The sequence below is a fragment of the Echiichthys vipera genome (assembly GCF_963691815.1).
Source record: "Echiichthys vipera genome assembly, chromosome: X".
NCBI lineage: Eukaryota > Metazoa > Chordata > Actinopteri > Perciformes > Trachinidae > Echiichthys > Echiichthys vipera.
This window is the reverse complement of record NC_139825.1, coordinates 40903550-40930593: the sequence shown is the minus strand read 5'-3', so window position 1 is coordinate 40930593 and position 27044 is coordinate 40903550. Positions and strand designations below refer to the sequence as shown.

Sequence of the window (27044 nt, the reverse complement as noted above, 5' to 3'; positions counted from 1 at the left end):
ACAGGAAATGTTTGATAATCAGTGGTTTTAATACCATTTCCCCCATGTGTTATCTTCCATTGTCTTTTTCTGCATGTCTACATTAAGAATGCACTTGTGGAAAAAAGACATGGTTCACTGTCACTCCATTAGAGGGGGAGATTGGTGAACACAATGATAATGTAAGTTTGCACGTACTGTATTTGTTAGTATCACTGGGAAAAATAAAACCAACCATCCCATTAAACAGTTTTTTTATTAATTAGCTGCTGTACAAAGCAAATACAGTATCACATTTAATGTATTCCAGATTTTATGCAGCAATTATTGGTGGTTCACATTTTAATACACCAAAAATTGGTAATAATGAGTATAAAACAATTGTGGTTTAATGCAGGTTAACCTTAAACAACGAGAGTCAAGTTGCTCAAACAGTACACCACACCAGCTTCCTGTTATTTCCGCTCTGGTGGCGTATTATCCAGAGGGATTGAGCAAAGCTTTATCAGACACAGACTTCCTTAGCATGCAGCCTATCACCATAATTTAAGCTGGCAGCTAAGACAGCGCTGAGATTCAGACAGGTAGAAAGGGCCTGGGCATGTTATTGAAAATGAGACGCAGTGTATTTTAACCTTGAGTTGGAGACTGTAGTTAGATTGTCTCAAGTGCAGAGTTGTTGACGGCTTCCAAAAGAGGTTTTTCTAAACAAATAAATAGATGGTCCCAAGTGAAAGAAAGAGTGATTTGTTCAAGCATTATAAAAGATGCCTTCACTGCTAAGGGATGTATGGAATTAATAAAAGCAGAGGAATTGATTTTTTTTCTTTTGTTCATAAAAAATGCAATGTGTTCTCTTTTCTCATTACAGCTATCGAAAGACAAAGAGCGACTGCAAGCTATGATGGCGCACCTTCATGTCAAGTCCACGGAACCCAAAGCCATCCCACAGCCGGTGAGCAGCAGCCCTGTCATACTTCTCTCTCTCACTCTCTCTCTTTCTCTGTCTCTATCGTGTCCCTCCCTCCCCCATGCTTTCGTTTGTCTTAATTTGCACACATGTATTCATTAATCCCTTCCTCCATCTTCTTATTTATCTGCTAAATAAAAACAGCTGTTCTCTAGAGGGAGGCAGTAAATATTGTTTGGACCACATCTGCTGACATCCGAGATTCAATTTGGTGTCTGTGATGAACTGGATGCACACACTGTAACAGCTTCGGAGCACCAGAGCCTGTTTGGGCAGACAGGAAAGATGCAGAGGAAAATAGAAATATTGTAATAATAATAGACATTCTATTTAATAAAGAGTTCAAATCAAAGATTTATTTTAAGTGCTTTTAAAAAATGTTTTCCTGCCAGATAACATGAAGTATATGACAAATTCATGCTAACGCATGTCGAACAATGAAAAAAAGATTAACAATAGTGCATCGTGCAACAATTGTAAAAATTGTAATATTTCAATTAGGGGCCTAAAATAAGTCATTACTGCTTGATTGATATGTATGTGTAAGATATGAGTCACTGACGACTGCTTGCTAGCTGATGTCATGAATATATAGGTGTCAGTACCACCTGCTGATTTTGATTTTCATATTCATTTTTCTATCATAGGAGATGCTTTCCTGGGGATATTTGAATCCTCATATAGGGTGTACAAATTCAGAAAATACCTTCAGACATCTTTCTAGGCTAATCTTGGGCAATGGTGTATTTCATTTTGGCTAAACATTCAGCGTTAATCAAAAACGTAAGAAAAACAAAAACGTAATGTAACTGTTTCTATGCAAAAACATCTCAACAACTTTTTTCAAGTTATTTTAATTTGTAGTTTTAACTAAAATGTTGTAGAAACAAAAACAGAAGTAAAACTGTCTCACTGATGATTCAACCACATTTTCTGCAGGTGAACAACTGAAATTTTGGATTAATGTACACACAGATCAATTTATTATCTTCTTGACACATTCCAGACATCATGCTTATCACTCTTAATATATGCCATGCCATAAAGCCTACTGCTTAATCCCTATGCTATAGGGGCAAGGGCTTAACATATGGCATTGAAGTGTCTGAGCTATTTAGTCATGTTTAAGAAGGGGCCTCCCCACCATATTTCAGTCCGTATGACAGTTCATTCAGAGATCATTTTACTGCAGGCGTGAATCTTATATATACAGGAAGGAGTCTTGTCTCTTCGCACACTGTGCAGCTTGGATCATTTATTTACAGTCAGAGAGGAAGCTATTGACGCACCAACATGAAGCGCCTGGAGATGTCTAACGACAATAGGCCGTCTGTTAAAGCTGCGTGTGTCACACACACTGATGGTGTAGATTAGAGAGCAAAATGAGGGCTCTGACACAAGGACATTTGTATATGAAAAGTGGTAGCAGCGGCAGATAGCATCTTGAGTTCACTACCTCTCCTCTCTCCCCGGGGCCTGTGAGAATGGCTGTGTCAGAGCTCAGCGTTAACACTCTCAAGGGGGCAAGCTGGGATTTTTATTCAAATAAATAGACTCCCATTCTCCAGCACCACTTTGCCTGCTGCGAGCTGCTATGATAAATATGTCTGGCTTTGGCTGGGTGAGTGGTGGACTTACACAGGTCAGAGCCCGTGGCCCCACTGAGGTTTTAGTGAGATTGTGGCATCAGAGGTGGCCACTGAAAAAAACTCCTTTGAGCAGATGCAGATCGAAAGCATTCTCAGAAGAAACAATTGTGTTCTCCAGTAATTGCTAGTTCTGCTCTTCTGACGTTCTGTGCTGTTGCAATTTATAAAGCCGTGTATAAGTAGCCAACTGTCATAGCAAAGTAGCTGGTTTACATTTAGTTATAATTAAAGACAAACAAACTGATACTGTGCATGCACCACGTCAAATGAATAGGATTCATTTTCTGAGGTGGATGGGAGCGGGGAAAGATCAAAACAAAATATGCCACATTAGCAGAGCCTGTTTCTGTGTGTGTATGCCTGTGTTTGTATTTGCCTCCGCGTGTGTGTGTGTGTGTGTGTGTGTGTGTGTGTGTGTGTGTGTGTGTGTGTGTGTGTGTGTGTGTGTGTGTGTGTGTGTGTGTGTGTGTGTGTGTGTGTGTGTGTGTGTGTGTGTGTGTGTGTGTGTGTGTGTGTGTGTGTGTGTGTGTGTGTGTGTGTGTGTGTGTGTGTGTGTGTGTGTGTGTGTGTGTGTGCGGGGGGTGGGGGGTTGTCTGCACTCGGCGTCACTAAGCATTCTTGTCAGAAATCTGACCTTTTACGCCATACATAATTAAGGAGGGACTTTTTGTTTATTTTCTTTAGCAGCTTGCCGAGTCAAAGCCAGTATAATTAGATCACCAATTACCATTTAATTAATTTCAGTCTGAAGTCTCATTTTGTCTAGGCACTGGAGTGAGCCCAAATGGTGAGGCAAACAAAGGCAAGGCTATTACCAGCCTGTCTGGCCTATTGTTGAAGCCTCTCTGTGTTTATGGCCAGGGAATATGGATGAAACATGAAACAAAGCCTGCTAATCCACAGGAAGAGAAGTCAACACCGCAGCCCCATTCTATTGATAGCATTGTGTCAGAAACAAACAAACCCAAGTGTGATTTATTTTGTTCATGATTTAAAAATAACACGTCTTCTGCTGCTGTTGTAAGGATGCAGTCTACATTTGGGCAATCCAAATTATTTGAGCAGACTCTGCCAGAAAGCCAGAGTTCAGCCTCCTGAACATAAAGAGACATTGTGAGGAGTTGGACACGTGTCTGTTATAGTGTAAAATAAGAAAACATAAATATCAATGTCAATTTATAAGAAATAAAACAAAAGTTTCATGCCAAAACTGGTATGTGGGGATGCAAATCTCAGATTTATGATGTCTTAGTTTTATCTGTTGGTAATGAATGTTCATAAAATGTAAAATAATCAGTTAACTGGATCTGTGTTGCTTTGTACACTCACATGTCTGTTCACTGTCACCTGTTTGTCCGGCTTATAATCAACAAATGTTGTCAAAGATGAGATGTGTCCTCCTCCTCCCTACTTCCAGCTCTCCATCTCTCTCTCTCTCTCTCTCTCTCTCTCTCTCTCTCTCTCTCTCTCTCTCTCTCTCTCTCTCTCTCTCTCTCTCTCTCTCTCTCTCTCTCTCTCTCTCTCTCTCTCTCTCTCTCTCTCTCTCTCTCTCTCTCTCTCTCTCTCTCTCTCTCTCTCTCTCTTCTCTCTCTCTCTCTCTCTCTGCTTTCTTTTTCTCACAGTCTGAAGTCATGTTTAATTTGGATACTCGCCTCCTACGGCAAATTAGCAATTAGAACAATTTTGTGGGAATATGTATATGTGTCATTAGTTTTCCTGCCAATTAATAGCTGGAGCAGGGGGTCAGGCTAGAATTTTCCACTTGACTGCTGCTCCATCACGGAGGCTTGGCGTTTGGCTCAGAGCCGCCACAACTGCTTGAAGCCATGCTATACCTTTGGAGCACTTGCCATAATTAGTTTACCTTGTAGCCATTATTACTTAAATCCCTGCTTCTCCTTAGTCCGACCAACCCATCCACACTCACAGGCTTCAGTGTAGTGGAAATGCTGTGAGGCCATCCTTACCACGTCCATCGTAGCCCTGATGATGGAGGTCAGTCAGATACAGTAGTTAATCATCGGATCACCTCCATAAGCAGCTCCTAATTAGAGTCCTCACAATACAATTTCAGCTTGTAATTAGCCCAGATTGGCTTCTTCCTCTGGCTGCCTTATTAGCGGGGCTGCTCAGCGGTAGGTGAGAACCACACTGTCATTTTTCAGAGCTGTCCCGGCAGCCAATCTTCACTTTTCTACTCAACCCTCACAAGTTACCATGCTGCGGTGGATGAGGTGGGGGTGTGTCTTGTCCAAACAGGACTAGAGGGACAAATTATTAAACAAAGGCTGTGAAACAGAGAACTGGGAGCAGGCCTGACACGGAAACAAGAGAGAAAGAGAGGGGGGAGAGGGCAGAGTGTGAAAAATAGAGGAGGTGGGGAGTGGAGGAGGGGGGCTCCGGGGTTGTTTTTCCAAACATTTAGGGAACGTTCATGGATCATCTCAGGGCCCGCCAGCAATTAGAGAGGAGAAATGCATAGTCAATGAGGCGTTTGGACACAGGGGTAATTAGTGGACTAACTGTCTATGTTGCTCTGTTTGTTTTGTCTTCCAGCTCAACTTGGTGTCCAACGTCACATTGTCCAAATCGGCCCCTGATGCCTCTTCTCCTCTGAGCTTGCCCCAGACCCCCACCACACCCACAGCACCCCTCACACCCCTGTCCCAGACTCACTCTGTCATAACAGCCAACAGCCTCCACAGCATGGGCCCCATGCGACGGCGCTACTCGGATAAATACAACATGCCCATCTCTCCAGGTACTGCAGGAGGAACACACATACTCACAGGTTTAGATAAAGTCAGTCAGTCACTGACACGTTACTGTATCTGTTTATACACACACAATGATATTTGTGTTATCAGCCACTCCTAAGACATTACTAGTCACACCTGATCATTTGATTCCATGTTGATATAGTTTGTGTTTGTTCCCTGTATTCAGATCTCAGTCAGAACAAAGAGTTTTACATGAATGCAGATGTTAGACCGCCGTTCACGTACGCCTCACTGATAAGACAGGTAAGGACTCTTGCTCATGCTTTTCATTGTGTCCCGATTTAAACATCCTGCAGCCTGCCTAGTTAGAGAAAGAAACACAGCAGATATGCACTCAGCTATTTAGAAAGCCACATACTACATTTGTTTGAGTTATTTCTCCGTCCCTTCCTTGTTAAACTGCGAATGCAATTTAGACAGAGGAGCAGATTAACCATCTTCAAATGAGTGCAAGAATGCGTACAGAATTCAAAATAACAGCCACATTTGACAATTGCATTTGATTAAGCATTTCAGTGGCTGTGATTATTACCAAATTCATTTCACACAACAGTAGGGATGAACCTGTTTTAAGATGGCCAGTCAATTATCGCTGGGCCACAGTAATCTGGGATCTCAGGAATTAATCTGAGCCGGCCATAATTGCTGCTCTGTAATCTGCCTGAGAAATGTTTTCGCTTGCCCTTCATTTACACCCACAAAAGAAAATATATTCAAATCTTCCGTTTTGAATGAGAAGTGCAGGAGACTTCTTTGCATAGGCATTTTCTTTGCTGCTTGTCTGTGTTTTTCTCGAGGGAACACACAAACCTGCATGTCTCTTGTGAATTATTGATCACTTTGTGAAGGAAGCAAAATAGTAAATGTTTGTTTCTGTCACTTTTCCTCATGCAGGCAATCCTCGAATCTCCAGAAAAGCAGCTAACACTAAACGAAATCTACAACTGGTTCACACGAATGTTCGCATATTTTAGGCGCAACGCAGCGACGTGGAAGGTAATTCTGCTGTTCCTCTTTAATGCAACTAGAGAAGGAGACATTGTATTGATGTTGGGGAAAATTAGGCATAATACCTTTTTATAAATGAACCTTTACCCAAACACATAACAATACTTCACTTATTCTGTCCAAATGAAACACCCTTTAAACAAACAATATGGACCACGTAGAAAAACGAGTTGAGAGAGAGAGAGAAATAAAAGAAACATTCTCCCTGTAATATGTGGGGATGTTCTGGTGGTGGGTGGCATTAGTTTAACATAGCGGTGCTCTGCCAGTGACTCCTGGCTGAGCCCCTCACACTCACTTCAGAAGGAACACTCAGTTTTCCATCAGGCCATAAACACACACACACACACACACACACACACACACACACACACCGAAAACAAAACAGCTCTCTTCTTCAATCTTAGATTTGAATGATGAAGCATTGAAAGCCTCTCCTAAGGCTTAGCTGATTTGTCTCTCTCTCTAACAAACACACACACACACACACACACACACACACACACACACACACACACACAGACACACACAATTTACCACTACCCTGCTCCACCCCTGTCCTCCATCAGCCCTCACACTTACTGACAGCCCTTCCATAGGGGCACATTGGTGTTACAACCGCTGAATTCCACAGCTCTCTCTCTCTTTACACACACTCATTGTATACACATGCACTCAGCATAGCTCCTGCAATAACAAAGGGATAGTATATGAAGGTCTACTTTCATGCCTAAATGATTTGTATTTGCGTTTTAATAGCTGTTTTATCACCTTGTAATGAAGAAATAAGCAGAACCTTTTCCTTAGTTGGTGAACATAAAGGATAAAGTTCATTTTCTATATCTGTCCCATCAGAAAAAGCTGTTTTATGGATTATGAGGGGGAAAAAAGGATGTCACTAACTGCATTGCCATGGAGACCAATAAATATTTATGTGTTGTTGAAGTCATCTGAAACTTCAGGGCCATTTACTGCCAATAACATTGTGGTTTATTTATTGTTTTCATTCAGGTTTCATCCAGTGCCTGTCATAATATTTCTTCTTTGATATGAGATTTTTTTTTTTTTCTTCCCATACAGACATGTTTACTGTACTGATAGCAACCTTTTCTTTCTCTCTTTGTTTTTACACCAACTGCAGAATGCAGTCCGGCATAATCTTAGTCTTCACAAGTGTTTTGTGCGAGTAGAAAACGTTAAAGGTGCTGTGTGGACAGTGGACGAAATAGAGTTCCAAAAGAGACGGCCTCAAAAGATCAGTGGGTAGGTTTGGCCTTTTTGAGCCCTGACCAGCGTCTGTCTCACCGTTCACTGATGGGTAGAGGCTGATGCTCCATCTCATTGTCTGTGTGCCATTACGTCCAAGGTCCCCGCTTGCTTTGGTGTGCCTCTCCTTCATGCTTTCAGAAGCCTTTTTGGTGAAGCCTCATAACCCACAATGGCTTATTTTCATTTTGATCCTCACCCTCTCCCCCCTCTTCCCTGTTTCTGTCTGTCTGTGTGCCCATCTTCTGTCTGTCCTGCTGATCACTGCATCTGCATCTGGCTGTCCCCCCTTCCTGCTGGTTTGCTTTCCCAGGGTGCCATTCGCACCAACCTTTCCCTGCATAAATGCTTTGTGAGAGTAGAGGATGAGTTTGGGTCCTTTTGGACAGTTGATGATGAGGAGTTTAAGCGCGGCCGGCACATACAACGAGGCCGTCCTCGGAAATACGCCACTGCTGAGAACTTTGAAGAGCTGTTTGTACAGTAAGCACTCCCGCCTGCCCTGCAAACTACGGAGGCCCAGCCCCCACCTGCATGACCCCCCCACACACCTCCTGCTGTCATCATGCTTTTTGTGTTTAGCTTCATGCATCATGCTTTCACAAGATCTGCTTCCATCAACCTGTTCTTTCTTCTCAAAGTGTTGAAGATAGTTTTGTGGTTTTGTCAGGTGATTGACCATCTTAGAACTATAGCCACATTACTACACCAGTAAATGTATTTAGTTCTTTTACAAAGTGCATTGATTTCTTTTTATGAAATAAGATACTGTAGCTGTGGAATGAATGCTAGGTGAGACACGGGTCTGTGGTTGTAATTGAGTTGTTCTGTTTGCAGAAGTCCAGCCTTAGTGAAGAACATTCAGACCAGCTTGGGCTATGGTCCGACTCTCTCTGCTGCCTTCCAGGTAAGAATAAAGAATGACCTCATCTTTAGCTGCCTCACTCAGAACTTAAAAAAAAAAAAAACACAGAAGTCTCTCTCCATCTCATGTGCCCAGTCACTCACTCTTTGTTTTTAAGGTGATGTACCGGTGTGAAAAGAGTGATGGGCAACTGAGAAAGTGCTGACAACTCTCTTCCTTTTCACATTTAACGCTTCGGGCTTTCCTTTTCAGGCTTCAATGGCAGAAAACAACATACCTCTATACACTACTGCTTCCATTGGAAGTCCCACCCTCCACTCCCTGGCTAACGCCATCCGCGAGGAGATGAATGGAGCGATGGACCATGGAAACAGCAACGGCAGTGACAGCAGCCCGGGACGCTCGCCCCTGCCAGCTATGTGAGTGGCACACACGCTTTTTTATCTCCACCCTAGTCTTTGTAAGAGAAGTGAAGAGATGCAGAGAGTTTCAACAGTCTAAATAGATTTAGAAAGAAAATTATTTCAGTGCCCACTCAAAGTGCTCTGAAATTACCTCAAACATGGCATCAGATGAAACAGAAACAATGAGGATAATAAATATAGTGAAGTGGGATGATATTAGAGTGGTGCGTGGGGTCATGGCCAAAGCTATGGCTGGCCTCCCAGCAGAAAAAGGAAACTCCACCTTTTTAAAGGAAGAAAGCCCCTGTTATTGTAACAGCGAGTTTATGAACTCTCCTTTATGTGTCCTGCTGTCTGTCTGAGTCCTGCCATAATCAGCATTCCAATTTGTTAAAATATTTACAAAATGCCAGAACGCCGAGTGACAGAGCTGTTGGCTCCGACACAGTGAAACGCAAGCCGCAACACATTCACAAACGCCTCTGAGCTGCTGAAAGAAAAAAACAGCACAAAAGCGTAATTAGTCTGGAGGACATCATCCAAGATTCTCATGTAGGAAAGTTGCGGTCGGCCTGGAAACCACAGCTCCCCGTTCACTTGTTGTATAGGAGTGTCTGCTAAGTTGTTTGAAGCCTAAAATAATACAGCTAACGCTGCATCGTTTCCAGATGTGGGGGCAGACCACCGACTCGGGGATGGCCTCCTGAAATGTCTGAGCTTGGGGGAAATTGTGCCTGAAAACAAAAAAGGTGCAGTAATGAGCTCCTGGCCAAATGGAGGAAAGTGCCATCCCTAATCACTGTGAACATAGCTCTGAGCATGGCTGTGGAACAGGAAAGGCAGAGACAGGATGGGTGTGCTGGCCTAAAGGCAGCCTGCTTCTCCCTCTGCCCCTCTGTTTCTATCTTTAGGCTGATGGAGCTCACAAACTCTTTTTAGATAATTATGTCTATAAGCTTCATGCAAGCACAACATGAGTTAAATCTGTTTTCATTTGCTTTTAAAGAACTTTACTCTCTTATTTACAAAATAAACGCAGTGTTTTGTGCCTACGGATTGAGCATCACATGTTACATATGCACTGTCACTAGTCACAAGTCATCTCTTGCTCGGAGAATAAGCGATAAACTAACATGTGTGACTAACATCCCTGCCTCACCCTGTTTCAAATACAAGTTTGTCACCACTATTCCCTGTGTAACATGTGTTTTCCACATGTGCCAGTGTGGTGCTGCTGGTTGACAGGACACAGCTTTTTAAAACCAGATCACTTCTCTTAAACAGCCAGATGAGAATCCAGAGAAGGCTAATTATAAGCAAAGTGTAGAATCAGCATGCAGTTCAATAGCATAATAATAACAATTTCATGTCTGCCCTGCAGCCACAGAGTCAGACCTGAGGCGACGGTACTTGTGGAGTTACTTTGATGTGAAAATGATAGAAAAGCTGACTTTACTTTTTCCCCCTTTTTATAATTCACACAAAAATCTGTCAGCTCATTAGCATATGAGTGTCTCCATCACAGTTGTTACAAATCACACAAGACATCCCGGTGTGAATAAATCAAGCAGGCTTTGGTGATGAAGAATGTGCCAGTTGTCCCTTGTTGTTGTAGTAAATGAGCCCAGTGCCTCATCCTGACACTGCTCTACCTCCACTACAGCAGCCTGGCACCGCGGGTTAGAGCGGCAAGTCCCCTGTAGCTGCTCATAATGTTTTTTTTTTTTTATTATTCCTTTCTGCCACAGCCAGGCCTCCTCTCCCCCTCTGCTTTATTCCTGCTCTGTTTCTGTAATGAGAAATTTGGCAGATCTCATCTCTTTAGTGGCTCTTTTGCCCAGGCTGTGAGCTGGGGGGGCTCATGTTTTTGCCTTGTTTACAAGTGACAGTGTTATTATTCTCATAAGGGCTCTGTTTCTTATCACAGTGTTGTGCCGAATGTGCCGCTGCTGCTGCTCTCCTCGCGCGCCTTTCCTGCCAGCGCTTTTCTTCCCTTATTGACACTTGGTTGAAAATATGCATTAATTCTGGAGTTTAAAGCATGTACGGCGGTGTCTGGTCGCTGTGTTTGCTTGAAGTTGATTAATGATAGAAGCCGGCTCGGGGTCGTTCTCTGGAGACCCGCCTCGCAGGTTGTGCATGTTAACGAGCAGGAAGGGGAACACACAGCGCGCTGCTGATCCTCCGCCACCAGGAGGCTGACAACGGCAGCCCACTCGCTCCGTAGAGTCCATTCTCTACTCTCCTCGTCTCACGTTGTTAATCTTCCTCATTTATCAATTCTAAGTGAATACCCTGTTGTCGGTTGTCATGAAAATAAAAAGCCTGCAGCTTTGCTGGGATTGGAAAACCTCAAAAGAAAGCTGAAATTATCATCAGCACCAGTGAGGCCCCCACTCACAGCCTCATTGAAGCCAGACATTTGTTTTTGTTCCCCTGTTTCTTTCTTTATAAACAGAATCAGCACAGGTCTGTATTGCTGTGTGCCTGCCTATGTGAAAGGTTATTTAAAAGAAAGGATTTAAGCTGAACTGGAACCATTTTTTTCCTATCCCTCCTCCTCCAGGCATCACATCAGCGTTAAGGAGGAACCACTGGACCCCGAAGACCACGAAGGGCCCCTCTCCCTGGTAACGACCGCCAATCACAGTCCGGATTTTGATCACCACAGAGATTACGACGACGACCAGGGCCACGACGACATGCTGTAAGGCTAGCGCCGCCCCGCCCCCTCCCCAGCCTCAAAGGCAGAGGCAGTCTGGGTCATCTGGGAGACAGAAAGCCTCCGCAGATTAAAAAAAAAACACTGAACTGCAGTCTCAGCCACTGATGACAGCTCTCAAATGTCTCCCATTTAACTTTTTAGTGCCATTACAATACATAGCAAGAACACACACAGAATACGCCCCATATGTGGGTTTTTTTTTTTCCTTTCTACTTTTGATTTAAGTAAAGCTTAAAAAGTGAATCTTCTTCTACTCATGTGTGGGACGGACTTGTTTGGTACGGGGGCGACGTGTTTCGAGGTCAGAGACCTTCGCCGCGCAGCCAGGACGGACTGCACTCGGCGGGCTGCAAGAGGGGTTGTGTTCCCCACCCACCCACCCCCTTCGCTCTCTCTCTCTCTCTCTCTCCTTCTCTCAGACACACACGTCTGACCACAAACTCAAGAGGGAGAGAGAATGACTGACATTTAATTTACACGGTGTGTGTGAATGAAGCGAGCGCAGACTTCTGTTCATTGTCACTGCCTTCAACACTTCTCATTGGTTTGATTCCATCTCGGGTGGGAGGGATGTTGTTTTTATTTGGGTGTATATTTTTGTTTTTTGAGGGGTGAGAGGTTCTAAAATATCAATATAATGTGTCTTTTCAATTCAATGCTGTTTTTGATGTTGCATCTTTTTATTTCTATAAACTGATCAGACCTCATGCCCATGCTGTGGAGATTCTGTGTGGTCAACACTTGATGATGAATGTTTATGATTTCCTTTCATGTTGTTCTTTTAAAACACATACATGAAGCAGAATGTCACATACCAAGGAGTATTTTTCTGTCATTTATTCCACAATCTTCAACAAAAAAAAAGTCACCACTCTGACGTGTAGCCTGCCCCTCACCCCCTCCTTCCTCCCCATCCTCCCCCTCCCGTTCATGAAGTCTATTGGCAATGCACTACTCGTAATGAAGGTTCTCTCCACGCATCAATGAAGTTTAATTTAAGATGCGAATGAATGACAGAGAAATCATGCAGGTTATGATTTATCCTTATGAAATTATACTTTAAAACAGCCCCTCATGGCAGAGCATGTTGAGCTGCAACAGAATTTCTGATCACTTTCAAGCTCCGGGTTTTTCCAAGCAAAATGAAAATGTCAGGTGTGTGCCGGAGAGATAATGATTTAGACCAACTAATTGTGATTCCTGAACACAACTGTCATTGTTAATCAAACGTGTCTGCTTTTTCCACGCTGTAATTTCATTCAGTGCTTAAAGATAAACGTGCATTCCCTGGAGTTTTATTTGTATCGCGTGCATGAGCAGTTTTAAGTTTTGTTTAAAAATGCACACCGCATGAAGTGCATATGTTCTTTTAAATCAAGGGTAGAAATCCCAAGACTTGCAATAAGACCTAAACATTGCACATTCCAGCATTTGACAGCCATCGTAAAGCCCAAACATACAATACATGCTATTTAGGGAATGTGGGTACCTCGACGTTCAGTGTCACCTAAAAAGCCAATAGTTGTAGTCCTCAGTTGAACCGAACGGGATCCACATGTGGCTTTTTGATGCAGTGACAATAATTCCAGCTTTGTTAGGGAGTTAAATTTGACCACGAATTCCAAGACTGCAATCAACCACTTTTATTTATTATTAGTATAAGTATTATTTTATGTTTTATTTGGCTTTTTTGTTGTTGATGTGTTTAAATATCTTGTTCTGTGACTACCAAAGAAAAACTACAAAGTCAATGTTGTGTGTTCCATGCAATAGCAGAAAAGGCCAAATAATGTCTCCTCCATTCTCTCCCACTGGACGATCTCAGCAGCTGCAATCGAGCCAGTGGCAGATCGAATCGGGTGAAATGCTCCTCAAACTGGTGTTTTCATTCACTTTTTCTAAAAACCAAAGGGGGTGTCTTGAACAGGACAGCTGCAGTAATGTTTGCAGTGACCAAATCTGAATGGGAGGCGCTGCCAGTCTGACTACACGATGACCAAATTAGGGAAACTTTTAGTCTTTGTTTCGGCCAGTGAGTGGAAAAAGGGAGCTTTTTGGTCAGGAGCAGATTTGAACATAAAGGGTATGGTATATCGATTATGAGGGAAAATATACTGGTAAATGGAAAAAAGCTTTGTAGAGAACAATGTGAAACGGATTCTATACTTCAACTGGACCACACAATGATTCAATGTGTCTCTTCTTTATTCCTTTTTCATTCTTATCCTTTGAAATGATTGTATGCCACTTTTTAGGGGTTTAGCGTCTTTTGGTGAGACTTTATGATTGTGTTTTGTTTCTGTCAACTTATTACTTTTTATATTAAAAAACACTCCTGTCAACTAATAAGCTGGGTACAAGGTACTTTATGGCAGTTATTCTTGTTATTATTATATTTTTCTTTTAAGTTCACTGCTCATTAACTAAAAAAGGAAAAAGGGCAATCTGTGGTTTCCAGAAGTTGTATTAAATATCCAGGCAGCTGTGGGATGGGTCAGTTACAGCCATGCTAGGATCGTGAGAACAGGGTCGAGCTCATCCACAAACCCCTCAGTCATCTGGCTGGTTTGTTTGGTATTCAAAAAGGAGAAAAGGCGCTGGTAGATTAGAACATTCTCAGCATGTGTAGCTTGACATTACTAAAGATAACAGCATGAGAAAACTGTGTGTACGCATACCTCAGTCCAAACCTATAGGGAATGATTAAATTAAATTAAAAAAAGAAACATTTCACTCAGTTGCACTTAGCTGTATGTCTTGCATGTGTAGTCTGATACTGTAGAGAGAAAATTATAAAAAAAAAAAAGAGAAAAAAAATTTAAATTACAGCTTGTTTATCTTAAAGGTCTCATCCTTTTTTTTGTTTGTTGCCGAACCAATCCAAACCTCAGGCCTTTTGTTTGTGGAAACATCACCCAGCTGTGTGTGGCACCATCCATCCTGTCAAAGTCTGTTCTCTGATGTACTGATGGGTTGTTTAAAGGGCGTTCCAATATTAGGTTGTACATACATGTGGGTATAGCCTCTCTCTCTCTCTCTCTCTCTCTCTTTCTCTCTCTGTCTCTCTCTCTATCTCTCTCTCTCTCTTTAAGAATCGAGATACATTTGTGTTATAATGTTTGCTTTATTGCGACTGCTTTGTATTTACTATGAAATAGCTATGAGAAAAACTGCTGTATGTATTGGAATAGCAAACTGTGCTGCAAATGTATTTTACTTAGTAATCCTTGCTTTAAAAAAAAAAAGACTAAAAAAAAAATCACATCATCCATGCAGACATCTGGGTTAGCTGGGCAGGGGCAGACTGGGGTTGGGGTGGGGGGAATTGTCCCCGATTTTGGATTTTAAACTGTAATATAGAAAACAGACTTTTCTCTGTTATCATTGACCTAAGCATTTTGTACAGATTTTCCCTCTTTGTGTTAAGCTGTTTTTTGATACTTCTTTTGATGGTCCAACCACTGCCTCCTGTGGCTGTATGTTAAAGATTACTGCTCTGAGAAAAGAGCAGACAGGTATATTTCCTCTACAAGACGGAGATATCTTGCATGACTAATCCCAGGATCACAGAGATGGGGAGGGGGGAAATATGTTTTAAGTGGTCAGTAATAATATAAGGGTGTATCAATCTAACGATATTTTATATGAAATTAATAGGGAAAAGAAAAAAAACATGCAGTGCCAAGATGTAAAGAAAATTGTTAAATGCTGTTTTTTTTTTTCCCTTTGAAAAGTTCATTTCACTCAAGCATCAAAGATGTGTCCTTCTCATCTATGTCATGTAAAAAAACACATTTTGTTTGGCATCAAGATATTTATATTTTTATCTCTAGGGTCATTGTAATTGAGTCAAACTAAGCACAGCAGGCAGGTCAAAGGTTAGACGCTTCTGGAGACTAATGTCCTGCAAACTGCGGCCGTGTGGCATCAGATCCCCCAACATCATGCACTGGCACCCGAGCTAAAAACACCATTGTTTCATCCATCACCAACCATCCAGCCTGCTGTCATTCCGCCCCCCCTCTGTCTCCCTTTCTCACACACCACACTTTTTCTCCAGATGGAGACGGAGGGAGGGAGAGAGGAGGGGAAAGGATAGGGGGGAGGTAGCCCAGGAGCTGTCACGGTGCTCTCATCCTGCAGCAGCTTTTCTTTCTCTTTCTTTTTTCTTTGAAGATGTACTCTGTAATTTCTTTCTACTGTTTTTTTTTTTTTAGAGAGAAATATTATTGCTCATCACGTCCATCACTCTGTAACCTCCTCATCATTCCTCGTCTGTCTGATGCAGACCACTCTGTTATAGTCAGTGGCCATGACTGATGTGAGCATTCTAAACATGCAATAAAATGCTGGTTGTTCAGATCATTTGCTCCAAGTCTCTCATTGTATCTCTTTTTTACAGAGTGGCAACACGGAGCTGCACAGTTTGCAAGTATTTTGAATACATTTATTGGATGGACTTTTTGCAGCACTTATACAGCTTCAATGCATCAAAAATTAAAAGAGCCATATTTTGCTCATTTTCGGGTACATACTTGTATTTTGGGTTTCTACTAGAACATGTTTGCACCTTGCAAGAGACAGGCGCATTGCAGCTGTGGAATGACTCTAGCTGCACTTTCTACCTGTATATGTATACATATATGAGGAGCTCTTTTCCAAAACGCTATAAATCCATTTTAATAGTTTTCAGGAAAATTATATTTTTTACCCAGACCCACACATTTGGTTAATATTCAATGTATCTTGTCAAAATGGTTCATGGCTCAGTCTGAATGTTGAACGGACAAAGGAAACAAAAAACTCTCCCGCTTCAGAACGCCGCCATGTTGGATCGCATAGAACGCTCACTGAATTCTGATTGGTCGAGAGGACGTATCGCATTTAGGCTAAAAATAGGTTTGGCGCTGGTCGCGGTTTGGAAAGGAACTGCATCTTGCGGACCATTTTAAACAAGGAAATATAGCGATTTGGCATGAAACATTGATGAAGCAGTGATTAGGTTCTGTTTACAGCAAAGTGGCTCAAACTCATTTTTTTAAAATTCGGCTTTTATCTCGTTTTGGAAAAGAGCTCTTCATATGTATATATGTGTATATGTTTGTGTATATATATGACATAATCTCATATTACCAGATATACCATCATGCTAACAGTAACAGAGCTTGAATACCCCCCCCCCCCCAGTTCTGTTTTCTTCATCATTTTGGCCTGAAGAACAGTTTCACACAGACCTGTGTTTGTCATCTGCAGCAAGTCTCTCAGCTAAACATTAAATTATGTCATAATTAAAAAGAGACAGTTAAACTGTCTTTTCCTAACAGCAATTTAGGTAACTGCATTTGATAAGCTATAAATTGTAACAGCATTAAAATTCTAGAAATAATAGCGATATGGATTTGGTGACGGGAGCTAATGCTGATGACCAGCGACTTGCGTTTTTACGACAGAGGCACAGGTCATGTTGGCCACTAAACAGGAGACAGAGATCAAGTCTAAGCACTTTTAATCTTGTGAAACAAGCAATTACAAATAGTTGCATTGATTTGTTAAAAAGCTTTAGGTGACATAAATCGTTTCTTGCTTAGCTTATTGCTGGAAAATATAAATGTCAAGTGTATTATTAATTAAGGCCTTTGAAAGACAAGATTTAATGGAAAGGATATAAAATCACAAGCAATCTTTCTGTAGGCAGTATTTCACTCGACGCTCAGGATTCACGTAAATCAGTGTTGTTGTCATGACACTGATCACAAACTGGATCGGATGACATAAAGCGGGAGGGAACAAACATTAATGTGAGGTTTTTTGTTTAAAGATCATCCAGCGCAGAGGCATTCACATAAATTAATTGAACAGTAACTTCAGAAAGGCATTAACATATGATAATATTATAGATCATAAAAGTGGATGAAATATTATGGTAACAGTGGGTCTCTGTGGATATATTGGTGCAGTGACATGATCAGCCAATCATAGTCCTCTACACATAAATCTGAAACTTCTTGCAGACTACTGATAACACACCACTGGAATTTATACAAAATATTTTGGTGTAATTCTAATAATTTTCTACTTTGGCCCTTAGCGCACAAAACACCCCAAATTAAGAAAACACATACAAATAGTCTCAACACAAGCAAATTAAGAAAACAACATGAATTTGAACACAGACAGTAAGTGCAAATTTTAAAAACTCAAGCAACTCGACAGAGATGCGCTTTAAGTGGCATCACCTGACAACACAAACTGTTTCCAAGGGACACTAAAAAGTGAAGCACACGTCCAGGACATATCATGGCTTTTGGCTAATAAAGATATTGAAGTCAGCTATCAGTCAGTGGTGTCTGAAAATGAGCTAGAAATGCAGTTGTTTTTGTGTTTATGTTTATTTCAACATTATAACCGTATGTTTCAGATATTGCTGCAGATATCTGCTGCTAACCTAGTGTAAGACGCTTTGCTTATAATTAGCCTACCGATTCAAACAATCTGACAAAATACACAATTCATTGAGAAACAAGCTAATGTTATGTCAGCTCGCTATAGCTTCTTTTAGCATTGTCACCAATAAATGTTCAGTTTATTGGTGAAAATAAAGCTCTCAAAAATTCCACCTCTGTCAGAGTGATTTCAAGAGTTGCCCTGATTTGAAGGGAGGGTGAGTTTACTGGAGTCAAATGGCGATTTGTAGAGCATGTATAAAGCGCCTCGAAACAGGTCAGTTTGATTAATGGTTGACAACAGTTTAAAATAAGTTGCAGTTTGATTGTAATATATTAAAATGTTTACAGACCATTTCTGTAATAAACAACAGGCAGCAATTGCGTGTTAACTGATAAATAAATTAAGTAAGTAAGCAAAACTTACCGGTAGTTTAACTTGTCCCCTATTTTGGGGTTTTTGGTCCTGATAACTTATAACATTATGGCCAGCTAAGCTAAGCTAAGTTAACGTTAGCCTGTTTTTTTCTGTTTTTTGTTTGAAAAACATTCTGACTAATCTATTATAAAAAGCTAACCCTGGGGCAAAGCTCAGCTGTGTGTATCAATTTTCAGTGCCCCGCAGTAAGAAGCAGTTTCCATGGTCGTGTGGTGTCACTTCTTTTTTGTCTCTGGCAGAAATGGGCTACCATATATCCAGAGTTTTCGAGCCAAGCACATTAATGATGTGTGCACCACAAGTGAACTTCCATCCATTTCAATGGTACTGGAGTGAGCTATCTTTGGCAAATAAAACCATAACTGTCCATCTACAAGCTTAGATAACACTTGAGGTAAGTGTGAACTGACCCAATGGCACTTTAATTTTCCTCATCAATCACAAATATTACTATGTAACCTATTTAAGATACATTCTTCTATGCCATGCTCTAAAGACAACAGACGAATCACCAGTCACATTATTCCACTTTGTTAGATAGCACAAACAAACATGGATGGTCGCTGTTCACTTTATTCCAATTGAAGTGTGGCACAGCCTCAACCATTCACACAAGAGTTTCAATCAAATAGTCAGAGTTGGCAAATTCCCAACATTGCAGTGAGGCAATTAGCAGTCCTGCAGTGTTTGTTATTCATGGTTTGATGTAAAAATGTGTTTATTAAGATGGGCTGCAGGCCCTGGTGTGCAATAGACCTGCTTGTAATTAGATTCCAATTATTTGTCTGTTTCTGATATTGTAAACTGGCACTTACCACATCAGTTAAATTGACACAGTGCACTGCTTGGTTTACTCTGTAATTAAAATGTGTTCTGTTAATTAGATGATGACCACTTTATTCCAGGGCTCTTGTGTTTGGGCTCCTCGGCGGCTCGCTGTTTGGATCATGAGTTGCCAGACGCTTCCCTAATCAGCCCTTGTTTTGTTTCAATTACCACCTGCTGTTCAAAAGGCATGCCTCGCTGCCCCCACCCTTATACACACACACACAAGCACACGCACACGCACACACACACACAATAACATAAGGTTTGCTTTACTACAGCACAAGCTCCAGCTCCAGCACAACAATCAGTATTTCACAGCTGGGCCTGCTTTCTTCTTTATTAGAAGGCACAGCTAGGTTTCTAAGAGAGTCCAAGCAATTAAAAAGGGAACTAAAGGAAGATGAAAGAATAAAGGTACTGATCACATCAGTTAGAAGGCCTCGTGTGAGTAGCCAATGGTAATTATGCTCTTTGAGTAAACAGCTGAGATGCTCAGATGTCTCCTTCTCTTGGTAACAGAGGGTTAAGGGTGGGGGAGCTGTTGGATCCACTGATGAGTTCACTTACTGGTGATGACTAACAATATAATGCAGGTGCTGTGGTGGGAAATTACTGTTGGCGAAAGATACACTCGCTTATGTTGTTATGGCAACCCAAATTTGTTTGGGTTTAATATGTGTCTGGACCACTTTTGTGAAGTTTTATGTAAAATATTGAAGTTTATTCTTGACTTTGGAAATAACAGTTGACAAACAATATCAACTCTAGAGTTTTTAACTTACAGTTCTCTTCGAGATAGATAGATCTGTTGACCCGTGAGCTCATTAGCTGTTTCATCCATCACTTTTAAGACTTTAGTCTGTGCTGACACCAAGTCAAGACTGATAGCACAGTAGGCAATGTAGTTAATTTTTACAGAGGGAACAATGTATTCTTTTAGCTGATGCTTTCTTCCCAAAGCAACTTATATAAGTGCATTTGACCAAGATACCACCCCAAAAACTGCAAGAGTCAAGCAAGTACATACAAATGATTAAATCAGAAAGAAAACTAGATCAATATTTTAGAAAGAACGGTTTTAAAAATATATATTTTTTTATGAGCCAAGACACAGTGTGGACAGGTGAGTTTTCAGTGTGTGTCAGAAGATGTATAGGATTTCTGCTGTACTGATGACAGTAGAGAGCTCATTCCACTGTTGTGGAGCCAGGACAAAAAACAGGGGTTTTGTCAGGTGGTAGCTGGAGTAAACCCCCAACTAGTGAACCACCCCATGAATGATTCTTTTGGTTCTTTATTTTTTAATATAACCCCCATCTATATATTGATATATCTTACAGGAAAATGAAAGTAGCAGTGACAAACAGGCTACTTCAGCACCATGGGCAGTGCTTTGGGTTTATCAATATGCAGCACAGTTTCCAAACCATCGTAGGGACCATAGTTTCTAACTTGGCCAAACTACTATAAAACTGACGTGTTCCTTCATTACCATATACACAAATTGTAATTTATTTTGCCTCAATCCAACATACACCATGCAGCTGCCCCTAATAGTCACTAGAGTACCAGATTTGTATTAATCCACAGCTAAAAATAGTATCTTATAAGTTGTACTGTGCAACTCCTTTTTGAGTAACCTATGTTAATAACTACAGTGCCCTAGGTCATAAGCCAGATAAATCTGCTTTACCCCCCCCCCCCCCCCCCCCCACACACACACACACACACACACACACACACACACACACAGTTCAAACAGATTTCAAGCTGAACAGAGCCTTGGAAAACAGGTAGCTGATGTGTAACTTTCTGTTGAAGTACTATTTTCTTATTCTAATGGCAAAGAAGGAAACACTAGTTTATAGACATATTGATGCTACACCATCACAGATCAACTCTACATGCTGGTTACATTCTCAGTTCAGCGCCACATCATGTCTAATTGTTCTGATTGGTTGTTGGTCCATCCAATCACATCCAGACGCATTTTGGTCTATGCCAGTTGATAATGAACCTTGGAAAAAGTTCCAAACTTACCTGTATTCACAATTTGGTCAGTAAATGTCAGGCAAACATTGCATTTAGGAAATTTAGGAAATTACGGGACCTTCCTATGAAGTACATCTTCAGTAGGAAACAATGAGCTTAGATTTGAAGGCTACATACAGTATTGAAAGCTAGTATTTGTTGACAATAACAAAACTTAGAATACTGCCAGCTTTAAGTTCTTTATAAAGGAAAGATCTAGATGGGATGTTTTGTGCAAGTGGCAGAAGCCAAAAGCCAAAAGCTGCAGTTCCTGGAATGTACTCTTGATGCTGGCTCCAAAAGGGGTCAATACCCATAGATATCCATGTTAAAATGCCCAACTAATGATTGATTGACAGGTGGTTGCCGTCACAGCCGGCTTACAGACTGCAGGCTTCATTCTCCACTTCTTAGCCCTTTTTTTTGATTAGTTGGTAGCAGGCGGAGTCATGCAAGGCCTAGATGGTGATGGCTGTAGCCGTCCATACTGAGCTTCATTTTGGCTCTTCAGAAACCAATGGGTGACATCACTGAGACTATGTCCATATTTTATACAGTCTTTAAGTTTAAAGGGTAAAATCAAATCAAGGCATGTGACTTGCAGCCATGTCACCATAAGTATATAATGTAGTGCATCATCACTTTTAACCTGACCATGTGTAGCAGGTGTGGGGAGCACACCCTCAGGTTGATCCTGGTCTACTGTAAACAAAGTGACTCTCATGGTGAACTGCACCCATTGTCTGACCTGCATTAATGTGCAAGCATCCATCATTACTACAAGAAATGTTTTGATTTAATAATTTAGAAGATGCAAAACTACATGAATAATAATTGTGTCTCGCTCTCTCACTTTGTGTCATAGTGAATTAACAGAGAAGTGGCTGCTGCTGGGACCATTTTAAAAAGAGATGAAAGATTTGTGATCAGATGAGGAGCCGAGTTTGGCACCAAGGCAAGGTACTGATTATTTGTCTGGTTTCAAACAGCTCACATGTTGGAGATAATGTTTTAATACCGAAAATGTTTTTATGTTGAATTTATTCTTCACTTAGTTGTGTTTAAACAAATAGTTTAACATTTCGGGAAGTATGCTTATTTGATTTGTTATTGAGAATTAGATGAGAAGGTTATACCACTCATGTTAGATATGGCTCCAGCCATCAGCCGGTTATTTTAGCTTACCACAAAAACACAGGGGAACAGCTAGCCTGGAGCTCTTCTAAGGTAAGTTGGATATGACAGTTTGTTGAGGTTAAGAGGTGCTGGAAGGTGGATGTTATCTGTTTTTTGGACAGAGGCAGGTTAGCTGTCCCCTTCTGTTTCCAGTCTTCATGCTAAGCTTTCTTCTCATAGCCTCATCAAAATTAGCATGTATAATTACATTTTTTTAAATGTTAGAAAACCCATGACAAATAGGCAATAAACTCCTTTCCCATTAGCAGTAGAAGAGTTTGCCTTTCTGTTTTTTTTTCTAGTGTGTCACGTACAACATTGCGAACATGCCAGAAAAAAGCGTTAATAAACAGCAGCAAGGGAGGTATGAACAATTCTGACTTAAGAGCATGTCATGAATCAACACAGATTTTTCTCAAGACTTTTCTTCATAACAAATTTGAGTAAAAACTTAGGAAGTTATTGGTGAATGATTAATGTGTGTCATAGAATCGCCCCAACACAAACTGATGAACTATTTCATGTAACAACACCAAAGCCTTGTTGCACACTGTCAAATCTATAACCTACAACTACACTGTATATTTAATACATGTATACACATTATCTACAACTACATAATGCATATTTGCTTAAATAAAACTGCACACAAGCTTTCATTTGATTTTTTATTTAGAAACATCAGTCATGTGGAAATTTAAATTGTAGTTGTGTGGTTCTCTGACAGATTGAGTTTAAAGGGAGTGCATCATTGTAGATAGCCTCTATTGCCAGCAGTCTGAATTTCTATTCCCTTCTCTCCTGCTCTGATTCCCTATATGGGCTTTCTCTGCTTCCCCTGTGAATTATTTCCCCTCCTTTCTTTCAGAAAAAGCTATCATTTAAACATGTCATGGGTAGTGTTTACCTGCAGTGAACCTTGATTGAGGAAGCCTGTGACTTTACACTGATGCCCTCCTAATCTGTATGACTGGCATGCTAATTTCTCTGACGCTGCCATTCAAAACACAAACATGAAATGTTGGTTTTAGAACCGGGAGACCTGGTAGAGTGAATTTCAAGTGCTTATTCAAATATTTCATTAAAATGTAAATTTTTACAATGCTGTATGTCTAGCTGCGCACAAGGCATGACTTAAGAAGTTATGAAGTTATAACAGCATTTCCTTCTCTGATGCCAATTAACTGGTGGGGGGACTATAATGTCCTTACCTTGTTTTATTGCTGCATAACAGCGCACCAACAAATGCATCACATGCAACAGGAGTTCCAGGTATTGACAGCTAGGATTGTTGTACTGGAAGAGAAAAGAGAAAGTCAAACATGAAGCCTCCCGGAGAGTGGTGGCTAATCAATTCTCTTATCTGCACAAAGTGCAAATTAAGTGATTCAAATTAAGGTTATGCAAAAAGAAAAGAGAACGAGAATTGTAAATGAGTCGTAGCCGCACAGCCGGTTTATCTCAGACATTTGTCAGGTGTAGAAAACAACCTGCTAAAGGACACTTTACTGAGGTCAGTTTGGAAGTCAACAAAAGGCCATAAGGATTTGTATTCCTGATTGTGAAATGCAACCACTGTGGATTATTTTTTATGATGAATTTTAAATATTAAAATGTTTTACTCCCAGAACCATAAATCTGGACCTTCAGTATGTGGTTGGAATTCCTTTCTCCAAAAATGTACCTCTTCTACATTTTCAGGAAATTCTTTATTTGAATTAATACATCAACTTTCCATAGGATTTATAGGAACAATTCATCCTTATCGGTTATTTTTGTTAGGTAGATGCAGTATTAACTGTAAACCAGTTATTTATATTATTATTTCACATGTGTAAGAAGTTTAACGGCTGTCTCATTTACACATTAAGAGTATCTGCCACTGTAATCAAATTAGCCTACATTGTAGCTTATTTATATAACTGTCGCAGTTGTAGCAGTAGTATAATATTTTTAAGGAACTAGTTTAACTATTAACGACTTTAATAATTTGATGACAGGTATACCTTAAAAATAATTTGACAGATAGACGACATACTGATCATAAATGTATATGTATGCATTGATCTGCCGTGGGCGTCCCTGCTATAAACACCTGAAGTGATCTCAGACAGTTGTCAAAGAATCAATATTAGACTGAAAAGACTGATGCAAACTATTGCTTTATTATTTGAAAACAAATATTATTCAATGTTTCTGTGTGGTTTTGCATTAATTCTGCCACAGTTTGAAAGAAAATTCATGATAAACATAAAATCCCCTGCAAGGCTTTTTTCTTGTCAATCAGTTATTCATCATCTTTAAGTGTGTGTGCTTACCAGAAGATGTATCAAAGAATAAACAGTGGCATGTTGACTTTTAGGGTGTCTGTCTGGCTCATATTTACAGTTCCCCTGCCTTGATCAGACACTGAAACTTCAGCATCAAGAACCTCCGGGTTTGTATCGCTCGAGGTTCTTTGCTCTCCCTTTTTATTTCTTTATTTATTCTCTCATTTCTAACTTGCAGGGGGAAGAAGACAAAATGGTTGCAGGTGGTGATGAAAATAAGAGCCATCCATCATTATTTATTACGCATGAAAAAGATACACAATAATGTAATTTAATCTCTCAGCAGACAATTATTTCCACATATTGATAATGCAATGCGAAAAGTGCCATGAATCCTAATATGATGTTTGCTTTTATTGGTGTATGATACAACCATAACAAATAATGTAATTGTATCAGGGAGAAAATGTGATTATTTGCACATGCTAACATTATAATATCAATCTACCGCAGACAACGGTATCATATTATTTTTCTGTGCTTAACTAGTTACAATTTGCATTAACTTATTATGTCTGGCTGGCAATGAAGACAGAGCTTTCCCTCTGGTCGCTGCTTTTCTTAGTTTCTCATTACAGCTCTGTGAAATTTTGGAAAGTTTCAAGTTCAACAGCCTGCATGATTTCTGATGTGAAGGAGGAAAACTTCATGGAGTTTTAATATGATTTTCTTTTCTGCCTGTATGCTGTAGTCTTTATCTATTCATTTGCAGCTCCGATCCAAGCGCAGATGACTATCCAGTGCTCATCCAGGCCAGTCTGAGGTTAAAAAAGCACGACACAATAGACACAATAGACACAATTTCTATGCAAATGATATTGTCAGAAATAAAAAACACCTTGACCATTAAAAAATAAAATGCTTTAAATATTTGCATATAGGTGCAGTGATTTGGTTATTCACAATTTCAAGATGATTAACATTAATGAAGGAGCGGTTTGATGCATTGACTGTCAGGCCACATCAGGCCACCTCTGTAACCTCCTCTGTGTTGTGCATGGGGAAGCATTCACGCCATAGTGAACTAATGACCAAGCCAGCCTGTGTAAAATTAGACGGTGCATCTACACAAGTGTCTTCCTGACATTATGAGAATGTTTTATTGATGACTCATTATTAGCAGTCCAGCAGTGAGGTGAGTTTGATCCACCCAGAAGATGTAAAGTGTAATAATAATAATGCCTGCTTAATTATTAATACCAAAACCTAATCCATCTCTGCAGAGAATATGTACATATTTTAGTGTCTCATTTGAATTTTTGCAACAAACACACACCTTAAAACCATTAGAGGGCCATGGTAATGACAGGTTTAAATGGGCTGATTTTTTAAGAATTAATGTGTTATTGCCATTGCATGGCCTGTGCTGAAAGAGAGAGGTCTTCCTGTTTATTCTGTTTGATTCTGAAAGTGTGTAGCGTCCCACTGCACGTCCCCGTAGAGAGGCGAGCAGAGCACACACTGTGAGAAGGCGTCATTCTGCACCGGAGGCTAGAGGAGTGTTTGCAAGTCATTAGTGGTTTGTAAATGATATTTGTTCCCATGTGACATATCATTTGAAATGGTTTTCTAATAATAACACCCACTGATAATAAAATAAGAGGGCCCTCATGTTGTGATTATTCTTTTCATAAATTTTGTTTTGGAAAAAAAATATTTAAAAAAAAGCAGCGGGACATTTCAATATGAATAAGTGCTCGATATGTTGATGTGAATTTTCCTTTCAGACAGTGATACTGATACTTCAATTGATAGCTCTGATTTACGTTCAGGTTCAGTTTGACCAGCGAGAGCATCTTCCGCTGAGCTGATCAAAACTTTAATTGTTCTACGCTGACTCTGCTTTGTTGTAAAAGAAAAAGTATCTTCCTCATTGCACTGGATTCTACAAGCAAAAAGCTTGAGCTGTCACCTCCCTTAATGACTCCTGACAAATACCCTGTCTTCCTACAGTGCATTTCCTGTTCGCCACAGCACAGAGCCGAGACAACTTGGCAGAGGACGCAGTGTGTCTGGTGAATAGGGAGCCATACTGCCGCTCTAACACCATTTGCCTTGTATTTTATGAAATGAACCAGCGGCTCGGAGATCAATAGGCCCCCGTGGTGAATGCGAACAACGCTGCTGGGTCCTTATCAGGAGCCCGCTGCC

At 40.6% G+C, this 27044-nt stretch overlaps 1 protein-coding gene across 5 annotated transcripts in view; it reads left to right on the top strand.

Moving 5' to 3' along the window:
• Nucleotides 1-16009, top strand: part of foxp1b (forkhead box P1b) — a 170573-nt gene extending 154564 nt beyond the window's left edge. For all 5 annotated transcript variants that reach the window (XM_083938877.1, XM_083938875.1, XM_083938876.1 and 2 more), the window contains 8 exons: nucleotides 851-934; nucleotides 5155-5359; nucleotides 5545-5621; nucleotides 6273-6374; nucleotides 7528-7649; nucleotides 8490-8559; nucleotides 8770-8936; nucleotides 11488-16009. In XM_083938877.1, the coding sequence (XP_083795003.1) occupies nucleotides 851-934; nucleotides 5155-5359; nucleotides 5545-5621; nucleotides 6273-6374; nucleotides 7528-7649; nucleotides 8490-8559; nucleotides 8770-8936; nucleotides 11488-11632 (972 nt within the window). In that variant the 3' untranslated portion in view covers nucleotides 11633-16009. The remainder of the gene's footprint in view (nucleotides 1-850; nucleotides 935-5154; nucleotides 5360-5544; nucleotides 5622-6272; nucleotides 6375-7527; nucleotides 7650-8489; nucleotides 8560-8769; nucleotides 8937-11487) is intronic.
• Nucleotides 16010-27044: the final 11035 nt, after the last annotated feature.